At 48.3% G+C, this 26,612-nt stretch overlaps 1 protein-coding gene across 1 annotated transcript in view; it reads right to left on the bottom strand.

Moving 5' to 3' along the window:
* asb14a (ankyrin repeat and SOCS box containing 14a) overlaps nt 1–25,177 on the bottom strand; it is a 56,574-nt gene extending 31,397 nt beyond the window's left edge. The window contains exons 1-3 of the mRNA XM_070895278.1: nt 25,099–25,177; nt 22,677–22,895; nt 19,688–19,737 (exon numbers count right to left, since the gene is read on the bottom strand). Coding sequence (XP_070751379.1) covers nt 19,688–19,737; nt 22,677–22,804 — 178 coding nt within the window. The 5' untranslated portion in view covers nt 22,805–22,895; nt 25,099–25,177. The remainder of the gene's footprint in view (nt 1–19,687; nt 19,738–22,676; nt 22,896–25,098) is intronic.
* Between the last annotated feature and the right edge of the window lie 1,435 nt (nt 25,178–26,612).

The raw sequence follows: 26,612 nt of genomic DNA, 5'->3' as shown, positions 1-26,612 counted from the left end.
GATCTTAGAATAAGGGGCCGTCCATTTAGATCTGAGCTGAGGAGAAATTTCTTCTCTCAGGGGGTTGTGAATCTGTGAAAATCGCTGCCTCAGAGAGCTGTGGAAGCTGGGACATTAAATAAACTTAAGACAGAAATAGACAGTTTCTTAAATGATAAGGGGATAAGGGGTTATGGGGAGTGGGCAGGGAAGTGGAGCTGAATCCACGATCAGATCAGCCATGATCTTATTAAATGGCGGAGCAGGCTCGAGGGGCCGTATGGCCTTCTCCTGCTCCTATTTCTTATGTTCTTATAAGTGTGAGGTCTAACAAGGCAAGGGAATATACATTAAGTGGGATGACACTGAAAAGTGTAGAGGAAAAAAGCGACCTTGGAGTGCAGGTCGACAGATCCCTGAAGGTAGCAGGCCAGGTAGATAAGTTGGTTAAGAAGGCATATGGAATACTTGTCTTTATTAGTCGAGGCATGGAATACAAGAGCAAGGAGGTTATGCTTCAACTGTATAAAACACTAATTAGGCCGCAGCTGGAGTACTGTGTGCCGTTCTGGTCACCACATTACAGGAAAGATGTGATTGCACTGGAAATGGTGCAGAGGAGATTTACGTGAATGTTGCCTGGACTGGAGAATTTTGGCTATGTGGAAAAATTGGAGATGCTGGATCTGTTTTCTTTGGACAGAGGAGGCTGAGGGGTAAGCTGATTGAGGTGTATAAAAAAATGAGGAGCCTGGATAGAGTGGATAGCAAGGACCTGTTTCCCTTGGCAGAGGGGTCAACAACCAGAGGACATAGATTTAAAGTAATACAGTTGGAGCTGGTGCTCTCCACTCTCTCTCCTGTGACAGTTGGAGCTGGTGCTCTCCACTCTCTCTCCTGTGACAGTTGGAACTGGTGCTCTCCACTCTCTCTCCTGCGACAGTTGGAACTGGTGCTCTCCACTCTCTCTCCTGCGACAGTTGGAGCTGGTGCTCTCCACTCTCCCGTCCTGTGACAGTTGGAACTGGTGCTCTCCACTCTCCCGTCCTGTGACAGTTGGAACTGGTGCTCTCCACTCTCTCTCCTGCGACAGTTGGAGCTGGTGCTCTCCACTCTCTCTCCTGTGACAGTTGGAGCTGGTGCTCTCCACTCTCCCGTCCTGTGACAGTTGGAGCTGGTGCTCTCCACTCTCTCGTCCTGCGACAGTTTGAACTGGTGCTCTCCACTCTCCCGTCCTGTGACAGTTGGAACTGGTGCTCTCCACTCTCTCGTCCTGCGACAGTTGGAACTGGTGCTCTCCACTCTCTGTCCTGCGACAGTTGGAACTGGTGCTCTCCACTCTCCTGTCCTGTGACAGTTGGAACTGGTGCTCTCCACTCTCTCGTCCTGTGACAGTTTGAACTGGTGCTCTCCACTCTCTCTCCTGCGACAGTTGGAACTGGTGCTCTCCACTCTCCTGTCCTGCGACAGTTGGAGCTGGTGCTCTCCACTCTCTCTCCTGCGACAGTTGGAACTGGTGCTCTCCACTCTCTCTCCTGCGACAGTTGGAACTGGTGCTCTCCACTCTCCCATCCTGTGACAGTGGGAACTGGTGCTCTCCACTCTCTCTCCTGCGACAGTGGGAACTGGTGCTCTCCACTCTCTCTCCTGCGACAGTGGGAACTGGTGCTCTCCACTCTCCCATCCTGCGACAGTTGGAGCTCGTGCTCTCCACTCTCTCTCCTGCAACAGTTGGAGCTGGTGCTCTCCACTCTCCCGTCCTGTGACAGTTTGAACTGGTGCTCTCCACTCTCCCGTCCTGTGACAGTTGGAGCTGGTGCTCTCCACTCTCTCTCCTGTGACAGTTGGAACTGGTGCTCTCCACTCTCTCATCCTGTGACAGTTGGAACTGGTGCTCCCCACTCTCCCGTCGTGTGACAGTTGGAACTGGTGCTCTCCACTCTCCCGTCCTGCGACAGTTGGAGTTGGTGCTCTCCACTCTCTCATCCTGTGACAGTTGGAACTGGTGCTCTCCACTCTCCCGTCCTGTGACAGTTGGAACTGGTGCTCTCCACTCTCTCTCCTGTGACAGTTTGAACTGGTGCTCTCCACTCTCCTGTCCTGTGACAGTTGGAACTGGTGCTCTCCACTCTCCCATCCTGCGACAGTTGGAGCTCGTGCTCTCCACTCTCTCTCCTGTGACAGTTTGAACTGGTGCTCTCCACTCTCCTGTCCTGTGACAGTTGGAACTGGTGCTCTCCACTCTCCGTCCTGTGACAGTTGGAGCTCGTGCTCTCCACTCTCTCTCCTGCGACAGTTGGAACTGGTGCTCTCCACTCTCCTGTCCTGTGACAGTTGGAACTGGTGCTCTCCACTCTCCCATCCTGCGACAGTTGGAGCTCGTGCTCTCCACTCTCCTGTCCTGTGACAGTTGGAGCTGGTGCTCTCCACTCTCTCTCCTGTGACAGTTGGAACTGGTGCTCTCCACTCTCCCATCCTGCGACAGTTGGAACTGGTGCTCTCCACTCTCCCGTCCTGTGACAGTTGGAGCTGGTGCTCCCCACTCTCCCGTCGTGTGACAGTTGGAACTGGTGCTCTCCACTCTCTCTCCTGTGACAGTTGGAGTTGGTGCTCTCCACTCTCTCTCCTGCGACAGTTGGAACTGGTGCTCTCCACTCTCCCGTCCTGTGACAGTTTGAACTGGTGCTCTCCACTCTCTCATCCTGCGACAGTTGGAGCTGGTGCTCTCCACTCTCCGTCCTGTGACAGTTTGAACTGGTGCTCTCCACTCTCCCGTCCTGTGACAGTTTGAACTGGTGCTCTCCACTCTCCCGTCCTGTGACAGTTGGAACTGGTGCTCTCCACTCTCCTGTCCTGTGACAGTTTGAACTGGTGCTCTCCACTCTCCCGTCCTGTGACAGTTGGAACTGGTGCTCTCCACTCTCCCGACCTTTGACAGTTGGAACTGGTGCTCTCCACTCTCCCGTCCTGTGACAGTTTGAACTGGTGCTCTCCACTCTTCCGTCCTGTGACAGTTGGAACTGGTGCTCTCCACTCTCCTGTCCTGTGACAGTTTGAACTGGTGCTCTCCACTCTCCCGTCCTGTGACAGTTGGAACTGGTGCTCTCCACTCTCCCGTCCTGTGACAGTTTGAACTGGTGCTCTCCACTCTCCCGTCCTGTGACAGTTGGAACTGGTGCTCTCCACTCTCCCGACCTGCGACAGTGGGAACTGGTGCTCTCCACTCTCCCGTCCTGTGACAGTTTGAACTGGTGCTCTCCACTCTCCCGTCCTGTGACAGTTTGAACTGGTGCTCTCCACTCTCCTGTCCTGTGACAGTTTGAACTGGTGCTCTCCACTCTCCCGTCCTGTGACAGTTGGAACTGGTGCTCTCCACTCTCCCGTCCTGTGACAGTTTGAACTGGTGCTCTCCACTCTCCCGTCCTGTGACAGTTGGAGCTGGTGCTCTCCACTCTCCCGTCCTGTGACAGTTTGAACTGGTGCTCTCCACTCTCCTGTCCTGTGACAGTTGGAACTGGTGCTCTCCACTCTCCCGTCCTGTGACAGTTTGAACTGGTGCTCTCCACTCTCCTGTCCTGCGATAGTTTAAACTGGTGCTCTCCACTCTCTCTCCTGCAACAGTTGGAACTGGTGCTCTCCACTCTCTCTCCTGCAACAGTTGGAACTGGTGCTCTCCACTCTCTCTCCTGCGACAGTTGGAGCTGGTGCTCTCCACTCTCTCTCCTGCGACAGTTGGAACTGGTGCTCTCCACTCTCCTGTCCTGTGACAGTTTGAACTGGTGCTCTCCACTCTCTCGTCCTGCGACAGTTGGAACTGGTGCTCTCCACTCTCTCGTCCTGCGACAGTTGGAACTGGTGCTCTCCACTCTCTCGTCCTGCGACAGTTGGAGCTGGTGCTCTCCACTCTCTCTCCTGCAACAGTTGGAGCTGGTGCTCTCCACTCTCCCGTCCTGTGACAGTTGGAACTGGTGCTCTCCACTCTCCCGTCCTGTGACAGTTTGAACTGGTGCTCTCCACTCTCTCTCCTGCAACAGTTGGAGCTGGTGCTCTCCACTCTCCCGTCCTGTGACAGTTGGAACTGGTGCTCTCCACTCTCCCGTCCTGTGACAGTTTGAACTGGTGCTCTCCACTCTCCCGTCCTGTGACAGTTGGAACTGGTGCTCTCCACTCTCTCGTCCTGTGACAGTTGGAACTGGTGCTCTCCACTCTCTCGTCCTGTGACAGTTGGAGCTGGTGCTCTCCACTCTCTCGTCCTGCGACAGTTGGAACTGGTGCTCTCCACTCTCTCGTCCTGCGACAGTTGGAACTGGTGCTCTCCACTCTCTCGTCCTGTGACAGTTGGAACTGGTGCTCTCCACTCTCCCGTCCTGTGACAGTTGGAACTGGTGCTCTCCACTCTCTCGTCCTGCGACAGTTGGAACTGGTGCTCTCCACTCTCTCGTCCTACGACAGTTGGAACTGGTGCTCTCCACTCTCTCGTCCTGCGACAGTTGGAACTGGTGCTCTCCACTCTCTCGTCCTGCGACAGTTCGAACTGGTGCTCTCCACTCTCCCGTCCTGTGACAGTTGGAACTGGTGCTCTCCACTCTCTCGTCCTGCGACAGTTGGAACTGGTGCTCTCCACTCTCTCGTCCTGCGACAGTTGGAGCTGGTGCTCTCCACTCTCCCGTCCTGTGACAGTTGGAACTGGTGCTCTCCACTCTCCCGTTGGTGTAGGAGGGAGGGCTTTAGTTTCCTGAACAATTGGGACCGCTTCTGGGGAAGGTGGGACCTGTACAAGTCGGACAGGTTACACCTCAACAGAGACAGGACCAATGTTCTCGCGGGTGGTTTTGATAGTATGGTTGGGAGGGCTTTAAACTAGCTTGGCAGGGGGATGGGAACCCAGGAGAGGGCTCTGAGCTAGTTAGAGTGGGTGAGAGCTCAGATGAACAGAACCCCAAGAAAGAATGCAAAAGGCAGGAGGCATCAGAGCAGAGTAGCACTGGGGTAAGTGTAAACCACAAGGTGATAGGAAGGGACAATATGTATGAATATAAAGGGGCTGCAGGAGGGGTCAAAACTAAAAATCATGGTTTAAAAACTAGCATTAAAACACTCTACCTAAACACACGCAGCATTCGAAATAAAGTAAATGAGTTGACGGCACAAATCATTACAAATGGGTATGATTTGGTGGCCATTACAGAAACGTGGTTGCAGGGTGGCCAAGACTGGGAATTAAACATACAGGGATATCTGACAATTCCAAAAGATACACAAGAAGGGAAAGGAGGTGGGGTAGCTCTGTTAATAAAGGATGATATCAGGGCAGTTGTGAGAGACGATATTGGCTCTAAAAAACAAAATGTTGAATCATTGTGGGTGGAGATTAGAGATAGTAAGGGGAAAAAGTCACTGGTAGACATAGTTTATAGGCCCCCAAATAATAACATCATGGTGGGGCGGGCAATAATCAAGGCAATAATGGAGGCATGTGAAAAAGGAACGGCAGTAATCATGGGGGATTTTAACCTACATATCGATTGGTCAAATCAAATCGCACGGGGTAGCCTTGAGGAGGAATTCATAGAATGCATACGGGATTGTTTCTTAGAACAGTATGTTATAGAATCTACAAGGGAGCAAGCTATCTTAGATCTGGTCCTGTGTAATGAGACAGGAATAATAAACGATCTCCTAGTAAAAGATCCTCTCGGAATGAGTGATCACAGTATGGTTGAATTTGTAATACAGATTGAGGGTGAGGAAGTAGTGTCTCAAACGAGCGTACTATGCTTAAACAAAGGGGACTACAGTGGGATGAGGGCAGAGTTGGATAAAGTAGACTGGGAACACAGACTAAACGGTGGCACAATTGAGGAACAGTGGAGGACTTTTAAGGAGCTCTTTCATAGTGCTCAACAAAAATATATTCCAGTGAAAAAGAAGGGCGGTAAGAGAAGGGATAACCAGCCGTGGATAACCAAGGAAATAAAGGAGAGTATCAAATTAAAATCCAATGTGTATCAGGTGGCCAAGGTTAGTGGGAAACTAGAAGATTGGGAAAATTTTAAACAACAGCAAAGAATGACTAAGAAAGCAATAAAGAAGGGGAAGATAGATTAAGAATGTAAACTTGCGCAAAACATAAAAACAGATAGTAAAAGCTTTTACCGATATATAAAACGGAAAATAGTGACTAAAGTAAATGTTGGTCACTTAGAAGATGAGAAAGGGGATTTAATAATGGGAAATGTGGAAATGGCTGAGACCTTAAACAATTATTTTGCTTCGGTCTTCACAGCGGAAGACACAAAAACCATGCCAAAAATTGCTGGTCACGGAAATGTGGGAAGGGAGGACCTTGCGACAATCACTATCACTAGGGGGGTAGTGCTGGACAGGCTAATGGGACTCAAGGTAGACAAGTCCCCTGGTCCTGTTGAAATGCATCCCAGGGTATTAAAAGAGATGGTGGAAGTTATAGCAGATGCATTCATTACAATCTACCAAAATTCTCTGGACTCTGGGGAGGTACCATCGGATTGGAAAGCAGCTAATGTAACGCCTCTGTTTAGAAAAGGGGACAGACAAAAGGCAGGTAACTATAGGCCGGTTAGTTTAACATCTGTAGTGGGGAAAATGCTTGAAACTATCATTAAGGAAGAAATAGCGGGACATCTAGATAGGAATAGTGCAATCAAGCAGACGCAACATGGATTCATGAAGGGGAAATCATGTTTAACTAATTTACTGGAATTCTTTGAGGATATAACGAGCATGGTGGATAGAGGTGTACCGATGGATGTGGTGTATTTAGATTTCCAAAAGGCATTCGATAAGGTGCCACACAAAAGGTTACTGCAGAAGATAAAGGTACGCGGAGTCAGAGGAAATGTATTAGCATGGATCGAGAATTGGCTGGCTAACAGAAAGCAGAGAGTCGGGATAAATGGGTCCTTTTCGGGTTGGAAATCGGTGGTTAGTGGTGTGCCACAGGGATCGGTGTTGGGACACAACTGTTTACAATATACATAGATGACCTGGAAGAGGGGACAGAGTGTAGTGTAACAAAATTTGCAGATGACACAAAGATTAGTGGGAAAGCGGGTTGTGTAGAGGACACAGAGAGGCTGCAAAGAGATTTAGATAGGTTAAGCGAATGGGCTAAGGTTTGGCAGATGGAATACAATGTCGGAAAATGTGAGGTCATCCACCTTGGGGAAAAAAAACAGTAAAAGTGAATATTATTTGAATGGGGAGAAATTACAACATGCTGCGGTGCAGAGGGACCTGGGGGTCCTTGTGCATGAATCCCAAAAAGTTAGTTTGCAGGTGCAGCAGGTAATCAGGAAGGCGAATGGAATGTTGGCCTTCATTGCGAGAGGGATGGAGTACAAAAGCAGGGAGGTCCTGCTGCAACTGTACAGGGTATTGGTGAGGCCGCACCTGGAGCTTTGGTCACCTTACTTAAGGAAGGATATACTAGCTTTGGAAGGGGTACAGAGACGATTCACTGGGCTGATGAGGGGGTTACCTTATGATGATAGATTGAGTAGACTGGGTCTTTACTCGTTGGAGTTCAGAAGGATGAGGGGTGATCTTATAGAAACATTTAAAATAATGAATGGGATAGACAGGATAGAGGCAGAGAGGTTGTTTCCACTGGTCGGGGAGACTAGAACTAGGGGACACAGCCTCAAAATACGGTGGAGCCAATTTAAAACAGTCGAGAAGGAATTTCTTCTCCCAGAGGGTTGTGAATCTGTGGAATTCTCTGCCCAAGGAAGCAGTTGAGGCTAGCTCATTGAATATATTCAAATCACAGATAGATAGATTTTTAACCAATAAGGGAATTAAGGGTTATGGGGAGCGGGCGGGTAAGTGGAGCTGAGTCCACGGTCAGATCAGCCGTGATCTTGTTGGGTGGCGGAGCAGGCTCGAGGGGCTAGATGGCCTACTCCTGTTCCTAATTCTTATGTTCTTATGTTCTTATTAATGTTGGGGAAGTCCAGAACCAGAGGTCACAGTCTAAGGATAAGGGGTAAGCCATTTAGGACCGAGATGCGGAGGAACTTCTTCACCCAGAGAGTGGTGAACCTGTGGAATTCTCTACCACAGAAAGTTGTTGAGGCCAATTCACTAAATATATTCATAAAGGAGTTAGATAAAGTCCTTACTACTAGGGGGATCAAGGGGTATGGCGAGAAAACAGGAATGGGGTACTGAAGTTGCATGTTCAGCCATGAACTCATTGAATGGCGGTGCAGGCTCGAAGGGCCGAATGGCCTACTCCTGCACCTATTTTCTATGTTTCTATGTTTCTATGAAGCTATTTGAGGGGAAATTTCTTCACCCAGAGGGTGGTGGGGGTCTGGAACTCACTGCCTGAAAGGATCCTCGCTGCACAGCATTGCCCCCCAGACATCAAGATCCACGGCATGGCCCTGGACATCGTGGACCACTTCCCTTATCTCGGGAGCCTCCTATGAACAAGAGCAGGCATTGATGACGAGATCCAACACCGCCTCCAGTGCGCCAGTGCAGCCTTCGGCCGGCTGAGGAAAAGAGTGTTGGAAGATCAGTCCCTCAAAACTGTCACCAAGCTCATGGTCTACAGGGCCAGAGTTATACCCACCCTCCTGTATGGCTCAGAGACGTGGACCATGTATAGTAGACACCGCATGTCGCTGGATAAATACCACCAGCTATGTCTCTGCAAGATCCTACAAATCCCCTGGGAGGACAGACGCACAAACATTAGCGTCCTTGTCCAGGCCAACATCCCCAGCATTGAAGCACTGACCACACTTGATCGGCTCCGCTGGGCAGGCCACATAGTTCGCATGCCAGACACGAGACTCCCAAAGCAAGCGCTCTACTCAGAACTCATCCACGGCAAATGAGCCAAAGACGGGCAGAGGAAACGTTACAAGGACATACTCAAAGCCTCCCTGATAAAGTGCGACATCCCCACTGACACCTGGGAGTCCCTAGCCAAAGACCGCTCTAAGTGGAGGAAGTGCATCCGGGAGTGCGCTGAGCTCCTTGAGTATCATCGCCGAGAGCATGCAGAAATCAAGCACAGGCAACGGAAGGAGCGTGCGGCAAACCAGGCTCCCTGCCCACACTTCCCCTCAACCACTGTCTGTCCCACCTGTGACAGAGACTGTGGTTCTCGTATTGAACTGTACAGCCACCTAAGAACTCATACTAAGAGTGGAAGCAACTCTTCCTCGATTCCGAGGAACTGCCTGATGTTATGTATTTAACCCTTTCTAACTTGCATTACACCTGGCCACCAGAGGGCCCACCTGTTTGAGTCCCAAGGGATCCCAGCATCCCTTTGGAGCACAGTATATAAGCAGGTCACCCACGAGGTACCTGCTCTCTGGAACCTTAATAAAGGAGCTAAGGTCACACTTGCTCATTACACACAGTACTCAGTCTCGCCATTTATTATGAATATAACAATTGGCGACGAGGTAACGAATAACCGCGCGAAAATGCAAAGAACAGTCAGCATCCTGGTGAAGTTCTCAGAAGGGGCCAATTGGGAGGCCTTCATGGAGAGACTCGTCCAATACTTTGTGGCCAACGAGCTGGAAGGGAACGAGAACGCCACCAAACGAAGGGCGATCCTCCTAACTGTCTGTGGGGCAACAACCTATGGCCTCATGAAGAATCTCCTGGCCCCGGCAAAACCAACAGAGAAATCCTAGGAGGAATTATGTACACTGGTCCGGGTGCACCTAAATCCTAAGGAAAGTGTTTTGATTGCGAGATATCGGTTCTGCACGTGTCAACAATCAGGGGGCCAGGAAGTGGCGAGCTACATTGCTCAGCTAAGGCGCCTCGCAGACATTGTGAGTTTGAGGGATTCCTAGAACAAATGCTCAGAGACTTTTTTGTACTGGGCATCGGACATGAGACAATCCTTCACAAACTGTTGACTGTAGAAACTCCGAATCTGAGTAAAGCCATAACGATAGCCTAGGCATTTATGTCCACCAGTGACAACACCAAGGAGATTTCACGGAACAAAGAAGTTTCAGCCAGTACTGTGCATAAAGTAACGTTGGTTTTAAGCAGAAATGTACACGGCAGAACGTACACGCCGACTGCTGTGGTCCAATCTCAATTGACCCAGAGTCTGCCATCAATCGTTAATGCGAGGCAGTTGGCGCTGCGGGGGTGATCATCGGCCCCATCAATGCCGCTTTAAGCACGATGCGTGCAATGGTTGCAGAACAATGGGACACCTCCAACGAATGTGCAGGCAAGCTGCAAACCCTGCAAACCACCACGTTGCAGAGGAAGATCGATCCACAGTGGATCAGACTGAGTTGGAAACTCGTACGAAGGAGGCAGAAGTGTACGAGGTATTTATGGAGCTGGACACGGGGGCAAGTCAGTCCATAATGAGTAAAAAGGCCTTCGACAGGCTGTGGGGAAAGAAGGCACACAGGTCTAAGCTCAGCCCCATTCACACTAAACTAAGGACTTACACCAAGGAACTAATCCCTGTAATTGGCAGTGCAGAAGTCAAAATCTCCTTTGACGGAGCAGTACACGAACTCCCGCTGTGGATTGTACCAGGGGATGGCCCCACGTTGTTTGACAGAAGCTGGCTGGGAAAAATCCTCTGGAACTGGGACGACATCCGAGCGCTTTCGTCCATCGACGATGCCTCATATACCCAGGTTCTAAGCAAGCTCCCATCATTATTCGAACCAGGCATTGGAAGCTTCTCGGAGGCAAAAGTCAAGATCCATTTGGTTCCCGGTATGCGAACGATCCACAAGGCTCGGGCGGTACCGTACATGATGCGTGAAAAAGTGGAAATTGAGCTGGACAGGCTGCAACGTTAAGGCATCATCGCGCCGGTGGAATTCAATGACTGGGCCAGTTCGATTGTCCCGGTACTCAAGGAGAACGGTACGGTTAGAATCTGCGGAGATTATAAAGTAACGATTAACTGTTTTTTGCTGCAGGACGAGTACCCGCTACCCAAGGCAGATGACCTATTTGCGACCCTGTCTGGAGGGAAGATGTTCAGCAAGCTGGACCTGCCCTCGGCCTACATGATGCAGGAGCTGGAGGAGTCTTCGAAAGGCCTCACCTGCATCAACGAGCACAAAGGTCCGTTTATCTACAACCGTGCCCGTTCGGGATTCGGTCGGCTGCGGCAATCTTCCAGCGGAACATGGAGAACCTGCTAAAGTCGGTCCCTTGCACAGTGGTCTTCCAGGACGACATACTGGTTACAGGTCGGGACACCATGGAGCACTTGAAGAATCTGGAGGAGGTTCTTAGTCGGTTGGATAGCGTGGGGCTCAGGTTGAAACGCTCGAAGTGTGTTTTCCTGGCACAGGACGTCGAATTCTTAGGAAAGAGAATCACAGCAGACGGCATCAGATCCACCGACGCCAAGAGGGAGGCCATCAAGAACGTACCACGACCACAGAATGTGATGGAGCTGCGGTCGTTCCTGGGACTCCTTAATTATTTTGGTAATTTCCTACCTGGGTTAAGCACCTTACTAGAATCCCTACATGCACCACTGCTCAAGGGAGACGACTGAGTATGGGGGAATTCACAAGAGGCTGCCTTTAAGAAAGCCAGAAATTTATTGTGTTCTAACAAACTGCTTGTCCTGTATAATATATAGAACATAAGAACATAAGAATTAGGAACAGGAGTAGGCCATCTAGCCCCTCGAGCTGCTCCGCCATTCAACAAGATCATGGCTGATCTGGCCGTGGACTCAGTCCACTTACCCGCCCGCTCCCCGTAACCCTTAATTCCCTTATTGGTTAAAAATTTATCTATCTGTGATTTGAATACATTCAATGAGCTAGCCTCAACTGCTTCCTTGGGCAGAGAATTCCACAGATTCACAACCCTCTGGGAGAAGAAATTCCTTCTCAACTCGGTTTTAAATTGGCTCCCCCGTATTTTGAGGCTGTGCCCCCTTGTTCTAGTCTCCCCGACCAGTGGAAACAACCTCTCTGCCTCTATCTTGTCTATCCCTTTCATTATTTTAAATGTTTCTATAAGATCACCCCTCATCCTTCTGAACTCCAACGAGTAAAGACCCAGTCTACTCAATCTATCATCATAAGGTAACCCCCTCATCTCCGGAATCAACCCAGTGAATCATCTCTGTACCCCCTCCAAAGCTAGTATATCCTTCCTTAAGTAAGGTGACCAAAACTGCATGCAGTACTCCAGTTGCGGCCTCACCAATACCCTGTAAGTTGCAGCAGGACCTCCCTGCTTTTGTACTCCATCCCTCTCGCAATGAAGGCCAACATTCCATTCGCCTTCCTGATTACCTGCTGCACCTGCAAACTAACTTTTTGGGATTCATGCACAAGGACCCCCTGGTCCCTCTGCACCGCAGCATGTTGTAATTGCACCCCATTCAAATAATATTCCCTTTTACAATTCGTGTGCTCAGGTCTTAAACAAGTTCCCTTCGCTGTTCGAACCAGGCATCGGGAAGTTGCAAGGAGCAAAAGTGCAGATCCACCTAATTCCGGGGGCGCGACACATCCATCACAAGGCGAGAGCAGTATCGTGCATGATGAGAGAAAGGGTAGAGATCGAGCTAGACCGGCTGCAAAGAGAGGGCATCATTTTGCCAATCGAATTCAACGAGTGGGCCAGTCCGATCGTTCCTGTCCTCAAGGCAGATGGCACCATCAGAATCTGTGGTGATTACAAAGTAACTATCAATCGTTTCTCCCTGCAGGACCAATACCCACTACCAAAGGCCGACAACCTTTTTGCTACACTGGCGGGAGGAAAGACGTTCACGAAGCTGGACTTGACCTCGGCCTACATGACGCAGGAGCTGGAGGAATCATCGAAGGCCCTCACCTGCATCAATACGCACAAAGGTCTCTTCATTCATAACAGATGCCCGTTTGGAATTCGATCAGCGGCGGCGCTATTCCAGAGAAACATGGAAAGCTTACTGAAGTCGGTCCCACGCATGCTGGTCTTCCAGGACGACATCTTGGTTACAGGTCGGGACACTGTCGAGCCTGGATGAGGTTCTTAGTCGATTCAACCACTTGGGGCTCAGGTTACAACGGTCGAAGTGTTTTTTCCTGGCGCCTGAAGTGGAGTTCCTGGGGAAAAGAATCGCGGTGGATGGCATCAGGCCCACCGATTCAAAGACGGAGGCAATCGAGTACACACCAAAGCCACAGAATGTGATGGAGCTACAGTCGTTTCTAGGACTCCTGAACTACTTTGGTAACTTCTTACCGGGTCTCAGCAGACTGTTAGAACCACTGCACGCCTTACTGCATAAAGGAGACGAATGGGTATGGGGTAAAAGCTAAGAAAATGCCTTTGTAAAAGCTAGAAAATTGTTATGCTCAAACAAATTGCTTATGTTGTATGATTCATGTAAGCGTTTGGTACTAGCATGTGCTGCGTCGTCGTATGGCGTAGGGTGTGTATTGCAACAAGCTAATGATTTTGCGAAACTGCAACTGGTTGCTTATGCATCCAGGAGTTTGTATAAGGCTGAGAAAGCCTACAGCATGATTGAAAAAGAAGCGTGCGTGTGTGTGTATGGGGTAAAGAAAATGCATCAATATCTGTTTGGACTAAAATTTGAATTGAAAAATTACCATAAGCCACTGATATCCCTGTTTTCTGAGAGTAAGGGGTTAAATACTAATGCATCGGTCCGCATCCAGAGATGGGCGCTCATGTTGTCCGCATACAACTATGCCATCCGCCACAGGCCAGGCACAGAAATGTGCCGATGCTCTCAGTAGGCTGCCATTGCCCACCACGGAGGTGGAAATGGCGGAGCCCACAGATTTAGTCATGGTTATGGAAGCATTTGAGAGTGAGCAATCACCCGTCACAGCCCGACAGATTAGAACCTGGATGAGCCAGAACCCCTTACTGTTCCTCGTTAAAAATTGTGTGCTTCACGGGAGCTGGTCCAGTGTCCCAGTGGAAATGCAGGAAGAGATAAAGCCATACCAGCGGCGCAAAGGTGAAATGTCTATACAGGCAGACTGCCTTCTGTGGGGAAATCGGGTAGTGGTCCCCAAGAAGGGCAGAGACACCTTCATCAGTGATCTCCACAGTAGCCACCCAGGCATCGTAATGATGAAAGTGATATCCAGATCCCACGTGAGGTGGCCCGGTATCGATGCGGACTTAGAGTCCTGCGTGCACAGATGTAACACATGCTCGCAGTTAAATAATGCAGCCAGGGAGGCACCACTAAATTTATGGTCTTGGCCCTCCAAACCGTGGTCTAGGGTCCATATCGACTATGCAGGCCTGTTCTTGGGTAAAATGTTCCTTGTGGTTGTAAATGTGTACTCTAAATGGATTGAATGTGAGATAATGTCAGCAAGCACGTCCACTGCCACCACTGAAAGTCTGTGGGCCATATTTGCCACGCATGGACTACCCGATGTCCTTGTGAGCGACAACAGACCATGTTTTACCAGTGTCGAGTTTAAAGAATTCATGACCCGCAACGGGATCAAACATGTCATATCTGCCCCGTTCAAACCAGCATCCAATGGTCAGGCAGAAGAGCAGTGCAAACTATCAAGTAGTTCTTGAAGAGGGTAACTGAAGGCTCACTGCAGACTCGCCTATCCCGGGTTCTGCTTAGTTACCGCACGAGACCCAACTCGCTCACTGGGATTCCACCTGCTGAACTGCTCATGAATAGGACACTTAAGACAAGGCTCTCGTTAGTTCACCCTGATCTACATGAACAGGTAGAGAGCAGGCGGCTTCAACAAAGTACATATCATGATAGCGCAAATGTGTCACGTGAAATTGAAATCAATGATCCTGTATTTGTATTGAATTATGGACAAGGTCTCAAGTTGCTTCCCAGCACTGTTGTGGCCAAAGAGGGGAGCAGGGTGTTTTGGGTCAAACTTTCAAATGGACTCATTCACCAGAAACACTTGGACCAAATCAAACTCAGATCCATGGACTATCCTGAGCAACCCACCTTGGACCCTACCTTCTTTGACCCCCCCAACACACACACCAGTGGCAACCGACACCGCGGTTGGACACGAAGCAGAACCCATCACCCGCAGCAGCCCAGCAGGACTCACCACACCAGGGAGTCCAGTAAAGCCAGCTGCACAGCAGCCCAGCGAGGGCCCAACAGATGCTTCACCAATACTAGCATCTGCACCAAGACGATCAACTAGGGAAAGAAGGGCCCCAGATCGTCTCACCTTGTAAATAGTTACACTATTGACTTTGTGGGGGGGTGGTGGGTCGAGAGTGTTGATATATATGTATATACTTTGTACAGACACCAGAGGGCTCATCCCCTGGAGTCTCAAGGGATCCCATAATCCCTTTGGAGCATAGGTAATTAAGGAGGCCTCACAGGCTGGCGAGGCACTCTGGAGACCTACAATAAAAGACTAAGGTCACACTTTACTTTGAGCTCACAGTATCCAGTCAGTCTCTTTATTTATACATAACAAGGAGGAAGGCGGATTCTCACCAACTCAAAAGAAGGAGTGGAGTCGCAGAACCCCAGGGTTATAAGTTAAGTATCTAGATATTTAATATTTTGGTTCTTTGTGTTTTGTATCTCCGTGGTTCCTGTTAAACTTGAGTAAATAATTTTGTCTTTTGTCTCTCTAAATTAGGGCAGCAGGTTAAACTAAGAACTTTAGTTAGTAGTCTAATAAATAGAAGCATGGCAGTGCACCTCAGCCCCATTGAATGCACATACTGTCCCAGGTGGGAGGTCCACGATGGTTCTCGCGTCCTGGACAATCACATATGCTGGAAGTGGCATCAGCTTGAGGGGCTCGAGCTCCGGGATACAGAGCTTGATTAGCAGATGGTGTCACTGCAGTGCATCAGCGAGGCTGAGAGCTACATGGATAGCACATTTCAGGAGGTGGTCACACCGCAGCTTAAGGGTTTACAGGCAGAGAGGGAACGGGTGACCTCCAGACTGACAAGGAGGACCATGCCGGTACTGCAGGAGTCCCGTGTGTGCATCTTGCTCTCTAACCAGTATTCAGTCTGAATACTGGTGATGATGAGGGTCCCTCTGTGGAGTGCAGCCAGAGTCAAATCCATGGCACCATGGATGGGCTCAGCTGTACAGGGGGGCGGAGGAAGGTCAGAAAAGCAATAGTGATGTGGGATTCAATAGTTAGGGGAACATACAGGGGTTTCTGCAGCCACAGATGTGATTCCAGGATGGTATTTTGCTTCCCTGGTGCCAGGGTCAAGGATATCACTAAGGTGGACATTCTGAGGCTGAGGGTGAATAGTTAGAGGTCGTGGTCCATAGAAGCATACAAATTTACAGCACTGAACAGAGAAGGCTGAGGGGAGACTTAATTGAGGTTTATAAAATCATGAGGGGCCTAGATAGAGTGGTTAAGAAGGACCTATTTCTCTTAGAAGAGAGATCAATTACTAGGGGGCATAGATTTAAAGTAATCAGTAGAAGGAGAGGAGAGTTGAGGAGAACTTTTTTCACCCAGAGGGTAGTGGGGGTCTGGAACTCACTGCCTAAAAGGGTGGTAGAGGCAGAAATGCACATCACATTAAAAAAAATACTTGAAGTGACATAACTTACAGGGCTACAGACCAAGAGCTGGAAAGCTGGAATAGGCTGGATAGCTCTTTTTCGGCTGGCACAGACACGATGGGCCAAATGGCCTCCTTCTGAGCCATAAATTTATTTGATTCTATGACTAACTAGTTCATTCTCTTACAGTTGGCATATCACAGTAGCGATAGTACACCCTCCATACATTGATCTACACGACTGATTAGGACAATGGTCAAAATTCTCTCTTATAATCATAAATAATAATTGCATAAAAAAAACACACAAGAGATTTATAAATGTATTAAAACAAAATCATAATATTTATGATTTATAAATGTATTGTTGCACATGCTGTCATTGACAAACACTGAAAGTGCAAATGGCAAGAAAATATATCTTGTCCTGTGGAGATTGATGTTTGAATGAGTACTTGCGCTCCCGTTGGTTAAATGGAATATGATTTGATGTAAGCTTCTCGTCAACTTCCCCCTCCCTTATGTTGAACTCACCTAACAAGTCCTGGAGGAAAACATTAACTACTAGAAAGCAAACAAAAATTGACAAATCATTGTTCGCCACGGTGTAACATTTGGGACCTTAATATGCTCCTTATATCTACTCCCTGTGCACAAAATTAGGAAATGCCCAAAGAAAACAATGGGCTGCCTTTAAAAAAGAAATAGTTTGGGTACAGTCAAGGTACATTTCCCACGAGGGGGAAAGGTAGGACGACTAAAGTCAGAGTGTTATGTATACAATAAAAATACAAACTGAGTACTATTTAACTGAACAAGATACACCCTTGGCTCTGCTTTATTACGGCCCGAAGTGTATGACTCACAAAATGGCTGGCCTTTTATATCAGGACAGCACCATGTGCATACTGCTCAGTGGCCTCCAACAATTACACCATCTAGTGGCTACAAACCGCATGTACATACATGACACAGAATTTACTGAATGATGAAACAGATAGAGAATATGATGAAGCAGAAATAGAGCGTGCATGACAGATGTCAGGTTGGAAAGACATCTGAGAATCAGGCTATATATAGAAAGGTCAGAGGAGAAGTGAAAAAGAAAATAAGATGGGCAAAGAGAGGGTAGGAGAATAGAATGGCAGACAACATAAAAGGTAATCTGAAAGTCTTCTATCAGCATAGTGTAGTAAAAGGAGCCGATTAGGGACCAACAAGGAGACCTATGCGTGGAAGCAGAAGCTACAGCTAAGGTACTCGGGGCCATAAAAGGAGCGGTGAGCGGCGACCACAAGCAGCATGGAGGCCCCGACCTGCAAGGGAACATCAGCGGCAGGTCGGGGCCATAAAAGGAGCGGTGAGTGGCAGCCACGAGCAGCATGGAGGCCTGTAACTACAAGGTACAGCGCGAGCTGGTGCAGGAGGGCGACGGCTGTGAAGAGTGACGTCATCAAGATCCAGGTCAGTGATTGGAGTGTGAGCAGATACAGCAGGAGCAGTGAGGTCGGGGCGAAGGAGCGGCGAGAGACTGTGGAGGGACGTAATCAGGGCCCAGGGGAGGCACGAGTTCAGGGCCATGGGCCCAGGGGCAGCACGGGCCAGCCCACACTGCGATATGTGTGCGCACTATGTCCGTGCAGCAGAGCTGGTCTCCAGTTGTCTTAGGTAATCCTTGCCACTGGACCAAGACCTAGCTCTGTCAAGCCCGTGTGGTGGCTGGTGTGCAACGGCCACCCCACGTTAAATAAATGCACACACAGGCATCTTCCACCCTTCAGGATGTAGTTCAGGTCCTTCATTGAAACACCTGTGAACTCGTCCTTTTTTTGGCATGGAAGCAAGTCATCCCCGTTTCGAGGGACTGCCTATGATGATGATAAACATGCATTTATCTTCAACAAGGAAGAGGATGCTGCCATAGACTTGATGAAGGAGGAGGTAGTGGAGACACTTGATAGGATAAAGGTTGATAAAGAGGAGGTATTAGAAAAATTTGCTGTACTTAAAGTAGATAAATCACCAGGAGCGGATGGGATGCATCCTGAATGCTGAGGGACTTGAGGGCAGATATCGCGAAGGTATTGGCCATAATAGTCCAATCCTCCACAGAAACAGGTGTGGTGCCAGAGGACTGGAGAATTGCAAATGTTACACCATTGTTTAAAAAAGGGTGTAAAGGTAAACCCAGTAACTATAGGCCAGTCAGTTTAACCTCAGTAGTGGGGAAGCTTTTAGAAACAGTAATCAGGGATAAAATTAAGAGTCACTTGGATAGGGGTGGATTAATTAAGGAAAGCCAGCACGGATTTGTTAAAAGCAATTCGTGTTTAATCAACTTGATCGAGTTTTTTGATGAGGTAACACAGGGTTGATGAGGGCAGTTCAGTTGACTTGGTGTACATGGATTTGCAAAAGGCGATCAACAAAGTGCCACATAATAGGCTTGCCAACAAAATTGAAGCCCAAGGAATAAAAGGGACAAAAGGGCCTGGATAAGAAATTGGCTAAGTGACAGGAAACAGAGAGTAATGGTGAACAGTTATTTTTTGGACTGGAGGAAGGTATACAGAGGTGTTCCCCAGGGATCGGTTCTAGGACCACTGCTTTTCTTGATATATATTAATGACTTGAACGTGGGTGCACAGGGCACAATTTCAAAATTTGCAGATGACACAAAACTTGGAAGTATAGTGAACAATGATGAGGATCGTGATAGACATAGACAGGCTGGTGAAATGGGCAGACACGTGGCAGATGAAAGTTAGCACAGAAAAGTGTGAAGCGATGCATTTTGGTAGAAAAATGAGGGGAGAACATATAAACTAAATGGTACAATTCTAAAGTTGGTGTACAAACAGAGAGACCTGGGAGCATATGTGCATAAATAGGTTAAGCGTGCCGTGTTTTCAGTGGGGCGGGGGCAATTTTGGCCCCATAGAGTACAAAAGTGTTTCTTGGCTGATTCTGCTGCATTCAAGAGACTCCAAGCTCAAAAATAAATAAGACTCAGCAAAAAAGCTAGCCCAGTAAAGCCAACAAAGTATTCTACTGCAATCGATTAAATGTTAATTCAGATTTCTATAGTTTGGATACATGACTTAAAAGGTCTGTTTAATATCAAATCATCTGTAGTTATACATTAATTCACCTGTCTTTATTGCTTCGACAATCTTCCTGTTCTCTTTACTTTGTAAGAGCCTGCACACAAAAGCAAGATTACATCTGAACTGCGCGTTCACAGATATGTTCAGAGTTTACTATTGCTCTACACTTGGTAATGCGTGGGTTAAGTTACTTACTTTATACCAATGGGGTCAAGATGTTAACCAACTAACTGTACAATTAGTTTCCCTTCTTAATCATTTTTAAATGATCTATGAAATAATTATTTCAAATATAGGAGAACACCTAGATATATGCAAATAACAGGAATACATATATATATATATATATATTTAAAACTGAAATGTTATCCGTCACTTACTAAACAGGGCTGCTGGGCCACACGTTAGGTTAGGGAAACTCTGTTGCTCTTTGATATCCTGGTACAACTTCTTTAAGTCTTTCTATGCTAATATTTAAAAAAATGTGTCCAAGCTCCTTCAGTGGGTAAATGCACCTTCGAACGTGCTGTTGAGCCCTGCAGACCATGAATAGGTTCAGTCCTTGGTCTGTGCTGAGTCAGTTGGTCCTGGCCATGGATACTGTTTGGGCGAGATAATTATTCTCAGTATCTTGGATTACACAGGGAGAAAACAATCAGCCAGGTTCTTATTCCTGCTGACCCCTGGAAGAAAGTGGTTCTGTGTGGTCACCAGGTGAAGACAGGATTGGGCTCAGCTGTGATGGATATTATGCTGACACATGAAGATTAGCCATTTGGATGAGGTGCCAGGGGATGGCCAGTACCTGTGCAGCTATGCCCAGCAAGACATTGCTTTCAGGAGAAGAGGAGGAAAGAAGATGGCTTTTTCTGTTGAAATAAGTAAGTGTTTTATTACTGGTGACCAAATGCAAGATGTGGCATCTGTGATAGTAAAAGTCTGAAGGAGCCACTGAATCTGTGGTAGGGCCAATAGTTCAATTGAAAAACAGGGTTGCTGTTTGAAACATTGGGCCCAAGTTTCCACAAGAAAAAAAACGGGCGCCCCTCCGAGCTGGGCGCCCGTTTTTCGCGCCTAAAACGGCGCCTAAAAAAATCCTCGGTATTCTCCACCGACTTTCAGGTTCTGTGGCACTCGGCGCAGTCAGCACGAGCTGTGGGGGGGGCGGAGCCAGGTCCCTGCGCTGAAAACAGTGCCGGGTCCTCTGCACATGCGCGCTACAGTGGGCACGCAAGTGCAGTAGCTCCAGGCGCCGAACTGTGTGGGAGGAGCCCGAAGCACGCAGCCCCTAGCCCTGGCCCAATGGCCTCACTGGGGCTGTGTGAATAAGGCTCCTCCCACGGCCAGCTCCTGCTCCCCGCCCCCGACAAGACCCGACACGCGACCCCCCCCACCGCCGACCCGACCCGACACCCGAGACCCACTCCCCCCCCGCCCAGACCGAGACGCGACACCCGCTCCCCCCCCCCGCCCCGACCCGACACCCGAGACCCACTCCCCCCCCGCCCAGACCGAGACGCGACACCCGCTCCCCCCCCCTGCCCCGACCCGACACCCGCTCTCCCCCCCCCGACCCGACCCGACACCCGCTCTCCCCCCTCCGACCCGACCCGACACCCGACACCCGCTCCCCCCCCGCCCCGACCGAGACCCGAGGCCCGCTCCCCGCCCCGACCCGAGGCCCGCTCCCCCCCCCGACCCGCTCCCCGACCCGAGGCCCGCTTCCCCCCCGACCCGACACCCGCTCCCTCCCCCCGACCCGACACCCGCTCCCCCCCCGACCCGACACCCGCTCCCTCCCCCCGACCCGACACCCGCTCCCCACCTCCGACCCGACACCCGCTCCCCACCTCCGACCCGACACCCGCTCCGCTCCCCCCCGACCCCCCGACCCGACACCCGCTCCCCCGACCCGACACCCGCTCCTGTTCCCCGACCCCCCCCTCTCTTTCCCTCCCCTTCCCCTCCCTCTCCCCTCCCCCTCCCCCTCCCTCTCCCCTCCCCTCCCCCTCCCTCTCCCCTCCCCTCCCCCTCCCTCTCCCCTCCCCTCCCCCTCCCCTCCCCCTCCCTCTCCCCTCTCCCCTCCCCCTCCCTCTCCCTCTCCCCTCCCCCTCCCTCTCCCCTCCCCTCCCCCCTCCCTCCTCCCTCTCTCTCTCTCCCTCCCTCTCTCGCTCAGCGGCACGAACAGCTGCAGAATTCTCCCTGGCTGAAGCACTTTCACACAGGTAGGAAGATGGTTTATTTAATCTTTTCTTGGCTTATAAATGTTTATTCAGGTTGGATTTATTTGTATAATATTTGTAGAAGTATAAATAAGGATTTATTGTCGAATTTAATGAGTTCCCTTCCCCCCCCCCACCTCGTTCTGGACACCTAATTTGTAACCTGCGCCTGATTTTTTAATGTGTAGAACAGGTTTTTTCAGTTCTACAAAAATCTTCACTTGCTCCATTCTACTTTAGTTTGGAGTACATTTTCACTGTGGAAACTTTCAAATCAGGCGTCAGTGGCCGGACACGCCCCCTTTTGAAGAAAAAATTCTGTTCTAAACTAGAACTGTTCTACCTGACTAGAACTGCAGAAAAAAAAATGTGGAGAATTGCGATTTCTAAAATAGTCCGTTCTCCACCAGTTGCTCCTAAAAATCAGGCGCGAATCATGTGGAAACTTGGGCCCATTAAGTTTAGAAGTCTGGAACATGAGTACTCTGAGAAACTGTTGCAGCATTTAAATCTGAAAGATTATGTTAATTACATAATTTGACTCACTACTACCAAAGCTTAGCGTGGTTCACAGAGCACCAGGGAGAAACCAGGTTTGCCACCAGAGTATTTTCTTATTATATCTGATAGACACAACAATATCACATGCACATATGTTGTTGCTAATTATAGTCTGAATAAACGACATAGTTTTCAGAAAAGGATAGAAGCACTGGTTCGGTACAGCTGAATAGCTCACAGGACGAGACTGCAATTTGTGAAGAGTGGTGACTTGATACAGTGTAGAGGTAAGAAAATTACTGCACTGTACCTGAAATCCTCCACTTCAACAGAAGGGATACAAGGATCCCCTATACAGATTTCTAGCAGACTCTGTTCTATTACATGCTGCATTATTTCTTGATCTTCCCATTCTTCATCTGTTGTAGTCATATTCATGATGAATGTTACAAGTCAGATTCTGACCTAAATATTTGTTTCCCTTTCACTCCAAGGAAACAGTGTACCATATTTGTGTAGTGAAAGATTCCTGTGGATATGTGAAAAAAAGTAGAAATTAGTTAACTTCCTTTTCCCTCTGTTAGCTTCATTCTCTTCCTCTCCCTATTACACGAGCTTCACATACATCTCCTTCAGCTGACTTAGCGGTGGAGTATACAGAATTTGTAGTCTTCTGTACCCTGATTCCTAATTATTCTTGTTAACGATTAGACACAGATGGAATTGAGTTATTGGATCATTTTTTTTGTTCTGGATTTGGTGTTCATATTTATAGTGAAGTGAGGGCAAGACACACAAAGTTGGACTGAAGGAAGGCAATCTGATGGTGGTACTCAGTACAATGGTAAGGATTATGGGATTGTCAGTGCATTGGGGATTTGGAGAGATGGTTTAAGTGAACCACTCTTTGATGAGCTGCTCTCTGCGAGCTCTGGCAGATAGGGGCATCGGTGGTTGATGCCTCTCCTGCTCTTCTTCCTCTACCTGGTGCACTTCTCGTTGCTCATGAGGTGGTACGGGCTGCTCCTTCAAGATGACAAAGTTATGGAGCATGTAACAGACGACTACAAATCTGAGGCGCGTACTGCAAGGCTTTTCCAGAATGGTCCAGGCAATGGAAGTGAGCACTCTGATTGTTTGTTCGATAACATCTCTTGTGGTTGCATAGCTCTCATTATAGGCCTGCTCTGCAGATGTGCCAGGGTTACTGACAGGAGTTATGAGCCATGTCTGGAGAGGATAGCCCAAATGCAAGATGGTAATTTGACTGCCTGGCTGGAATAAAGGCGACCTAGAGGACTGGCACAGGATGAATAAGTCATGACTGCTGCCAGGATACCGGGCACAGACCTACATGATACCAACTCTGCTCGCAAATAAGCTGCACATTGAGAGAGTGGAATCTCTTTCAATTGTTAAAAATGCCAGCCTGGTGATGGGGAGCACTCTTGGTAATGTAAGTGCGGTTTATGACACCCTGCATCCTGGGGAAGCCTACCATGTGGACGAAGACTAGGGCTCTCTCGCCCTGCTTTGCTCTGTCCATAGGGAGCAATATATAGGTGTTCCTCTTGCTGTAGAGAGCCTTGGTGACCTCTCTGATACAGTGATGGACTGCAAACTGTGATAGGTTACTGATGTTACCTGCTGTAGCCTGAAAGAAACCAGTGGCAAAAGTGTTCTGGTCCATGGAGATCTTGACAGCCACAGGCCCGATTTGTGATTGCAGCTTGGCTCACTGACAGCCTCCTTTGTGTCGGAGAAGTGCTCCCTGAATACCCGTTGTGGATACAGATTCCTGCACAGTGCCCTCTTCCTTCTCCCTCTTGTCGCTCTCTTCCCTGCTGGTGCCCCTTCTCCTCCAGCCCCAAAGGCAGCCCTACCAGACCACCCAGGACTGTAATCAAACTATTTATAAGGCAGCCAAAAGCACTTTCTCTTCTCAGCAGTCAAACTTAACTTTCCAGAGTCAGATAACAAACCAAAGAACACCTAGAGGTTAACCAGCAGCTTGAAATTACAAAGAAGTAACTAACCTGTAAATGTTACATAATCCCTTTAAAGAGCAGTGGTGAAGGGTCCTTCCTGCCTTGCTGGGCAAGTTTAACAAGTAGCAAGTCAGGCGCTTGGGCAGGCCAATCTCACAAAAGGGTCCTACAACAAGCATAGGAACCTTATTTACATAAGTTATTCATGGCTTTAAATCATTCTGGCCTGCACGTTGCATGCCTATGGAGAAGTCCGTTCCAATATGGCCGGCAGTGCACTTATGGCTGCTAATGAATGTGCGTTTCCTGCCTGCCATATTGAACATATGTGCCCATTTAGTACCCAAAAAACAGGCGTGGCACAATCAAATTTCTCGGTCCAACTGTGATCTCCATGATGAATGTTTTCTTCAAGAATATTTTGTCCCTTTGATGTTGGAAGAGGAGAAAATGCTCTAGAAATAAAGTTCTGTCACCTCTAGGACTGCCAAACTAAGATAAGAAATAGTTTACAAAAGTACAAAACTTGTTTCTAAAGCAAATTTCTAGTATTCTTCACGTCCAACCAGAGTTTGAAAATTAACAGGAACTGTGAGACCTGAAGAATGATTTGCTCTATTTATATTTAGTGACTGCAGTAAACAACATAATTGATTAGGTGCCACTATCTCTGACCATTAAACAGAAATGCTAGCACTACTTTTAATGTTTCTAGAAATGTATCTTTTAGCAGTTTCTACTCACCCAGTGTTTCTTTACTCAAAATATAACCTGGAGAATTTTGACTGCGTTGATTTCCAAGGTTCACTCATGTCAGTTTTGAGACACTGACTCAACCAATTGCTAAAAATAACAGCACTGGTTTTTTTCTGTCTGCTGGTCTGCCTCTCAGTATTCACCCTCTGGAAATGATCCAATGTCACAAAGCCTAGGGAGAGGAGTTTAGCTCTTTACCAGATCTTGTTCTATTTTACTTTTTCAGAAGGGAACACGGAAACCTAACTGCAGAAGTCCTTACAAGGTTTACATTTATAGCACAAATCCCAGTGATTATGCCAGGAGTGGGCATATCTAATTTTACTTTCTAAAGCAAAATACTGTGAATGCTGGAATCTGAAATAAAAACAGAAAATGCTGGAAATACTCAGTGGGTCAGGCAGCATCCGTGAAGAGAGAAACAAAGTCGATGACCTTTCATCGGGTCATCATCCTGAACCCGTTAACTCGGTTTCCCTCTCCACGGATGCTGCATGACCTGCTGAGTATTTCCAGCATTTTCTGTTTTTATTTCTAAATTTATTTTTATATTTTTAACCTTGCCTTTATTTACCACTCATTTATCAATTAGAATCAAAGAATTTGACCTTGTTTATTGTCAAAGATGAACATGCCACCTGAATGGTTAGCTCTAATTTTAAGATTATGCCTTCTTGTTTTGGATTCCCCACCAGAGGAAATAGTTTGTGTCTATCCTATCAAATCCCTTTACAAAGACTTCGGCCGGAATTTTCCCGTTGTCGACCGTGTGGGTTTGGGGGCGGGTCGGCAGTACAAATCCCGGAAATAGCGAGCGTGTCGGGAACCCACGGTCATCCCGCCACCTTGCACATTTTACGAGGACGGCTTTGAAGGCTCGACACGGACCGATCGGCAGAGGTGGGCAGCCAGATTGAAATCATTGAAAGTGCTTGTTGAGAGACCTTTAAGAGTGATTTTAATGCCAGCTTTTGACTTTAACTGGAGGAGCGCGGGATTCACGGAGGTCGGGTAGCTTGCTTGTGAAGGGGAGGCGGAAGTGGCCGTTGGCAAGTTCATTCATTGACAGCTGGGTAAAGCACGTAAATACTGCAACATTACACCTCATTACTTGTCTCATAGAAAGGCTCCTGCTCACTCTATTTTGTAAGAATCCTGAGAAATCCCCATTTCAAATTCGCACTAACATGGACTTAATCAATTGATTTTATTACTAATTGTAGTTTAAAGATTTCATTATGTTATCGTTGCTATTGTAAACCCTTTTGTAATATGCCTTGGGTAGAGCCGGTTACATTTTAAAATGCAAGAGGCGTTGGGCCTGTTTGACCAAATAAAAAATGCAGACTTCAACATTCCACTTTACAGCAGTGACTACACTCCAAAAGTACTTCATCAGCTGTAAAGTGCTTTGAGACATCCGGTGGTCGTGAAAGGCGCTATAGAAATCCAAGTCTTTCATTTTGTTAGCAAAGCCGACAGTGAGTCAGTGATAAAAGCTA

Source organism: Pristiophorus japonicus, chromosome 12, assembly GCF_044704955.1.
Source record: "Pristiophorus japonicus isolate sPriJap1 chromosome 12, sPriJap1.hap1, whole genome shotgun sequence".
Taxonomy (NCBI): Eukaryota; Metazoa; Chordata; class Chondrichthyes; family Pristiophoridae; genus Pristiophorus; species Pristiophorus japonicus.
This window is presented reverse-complemented; position numbering and strand designations above follow the sequence as displayed.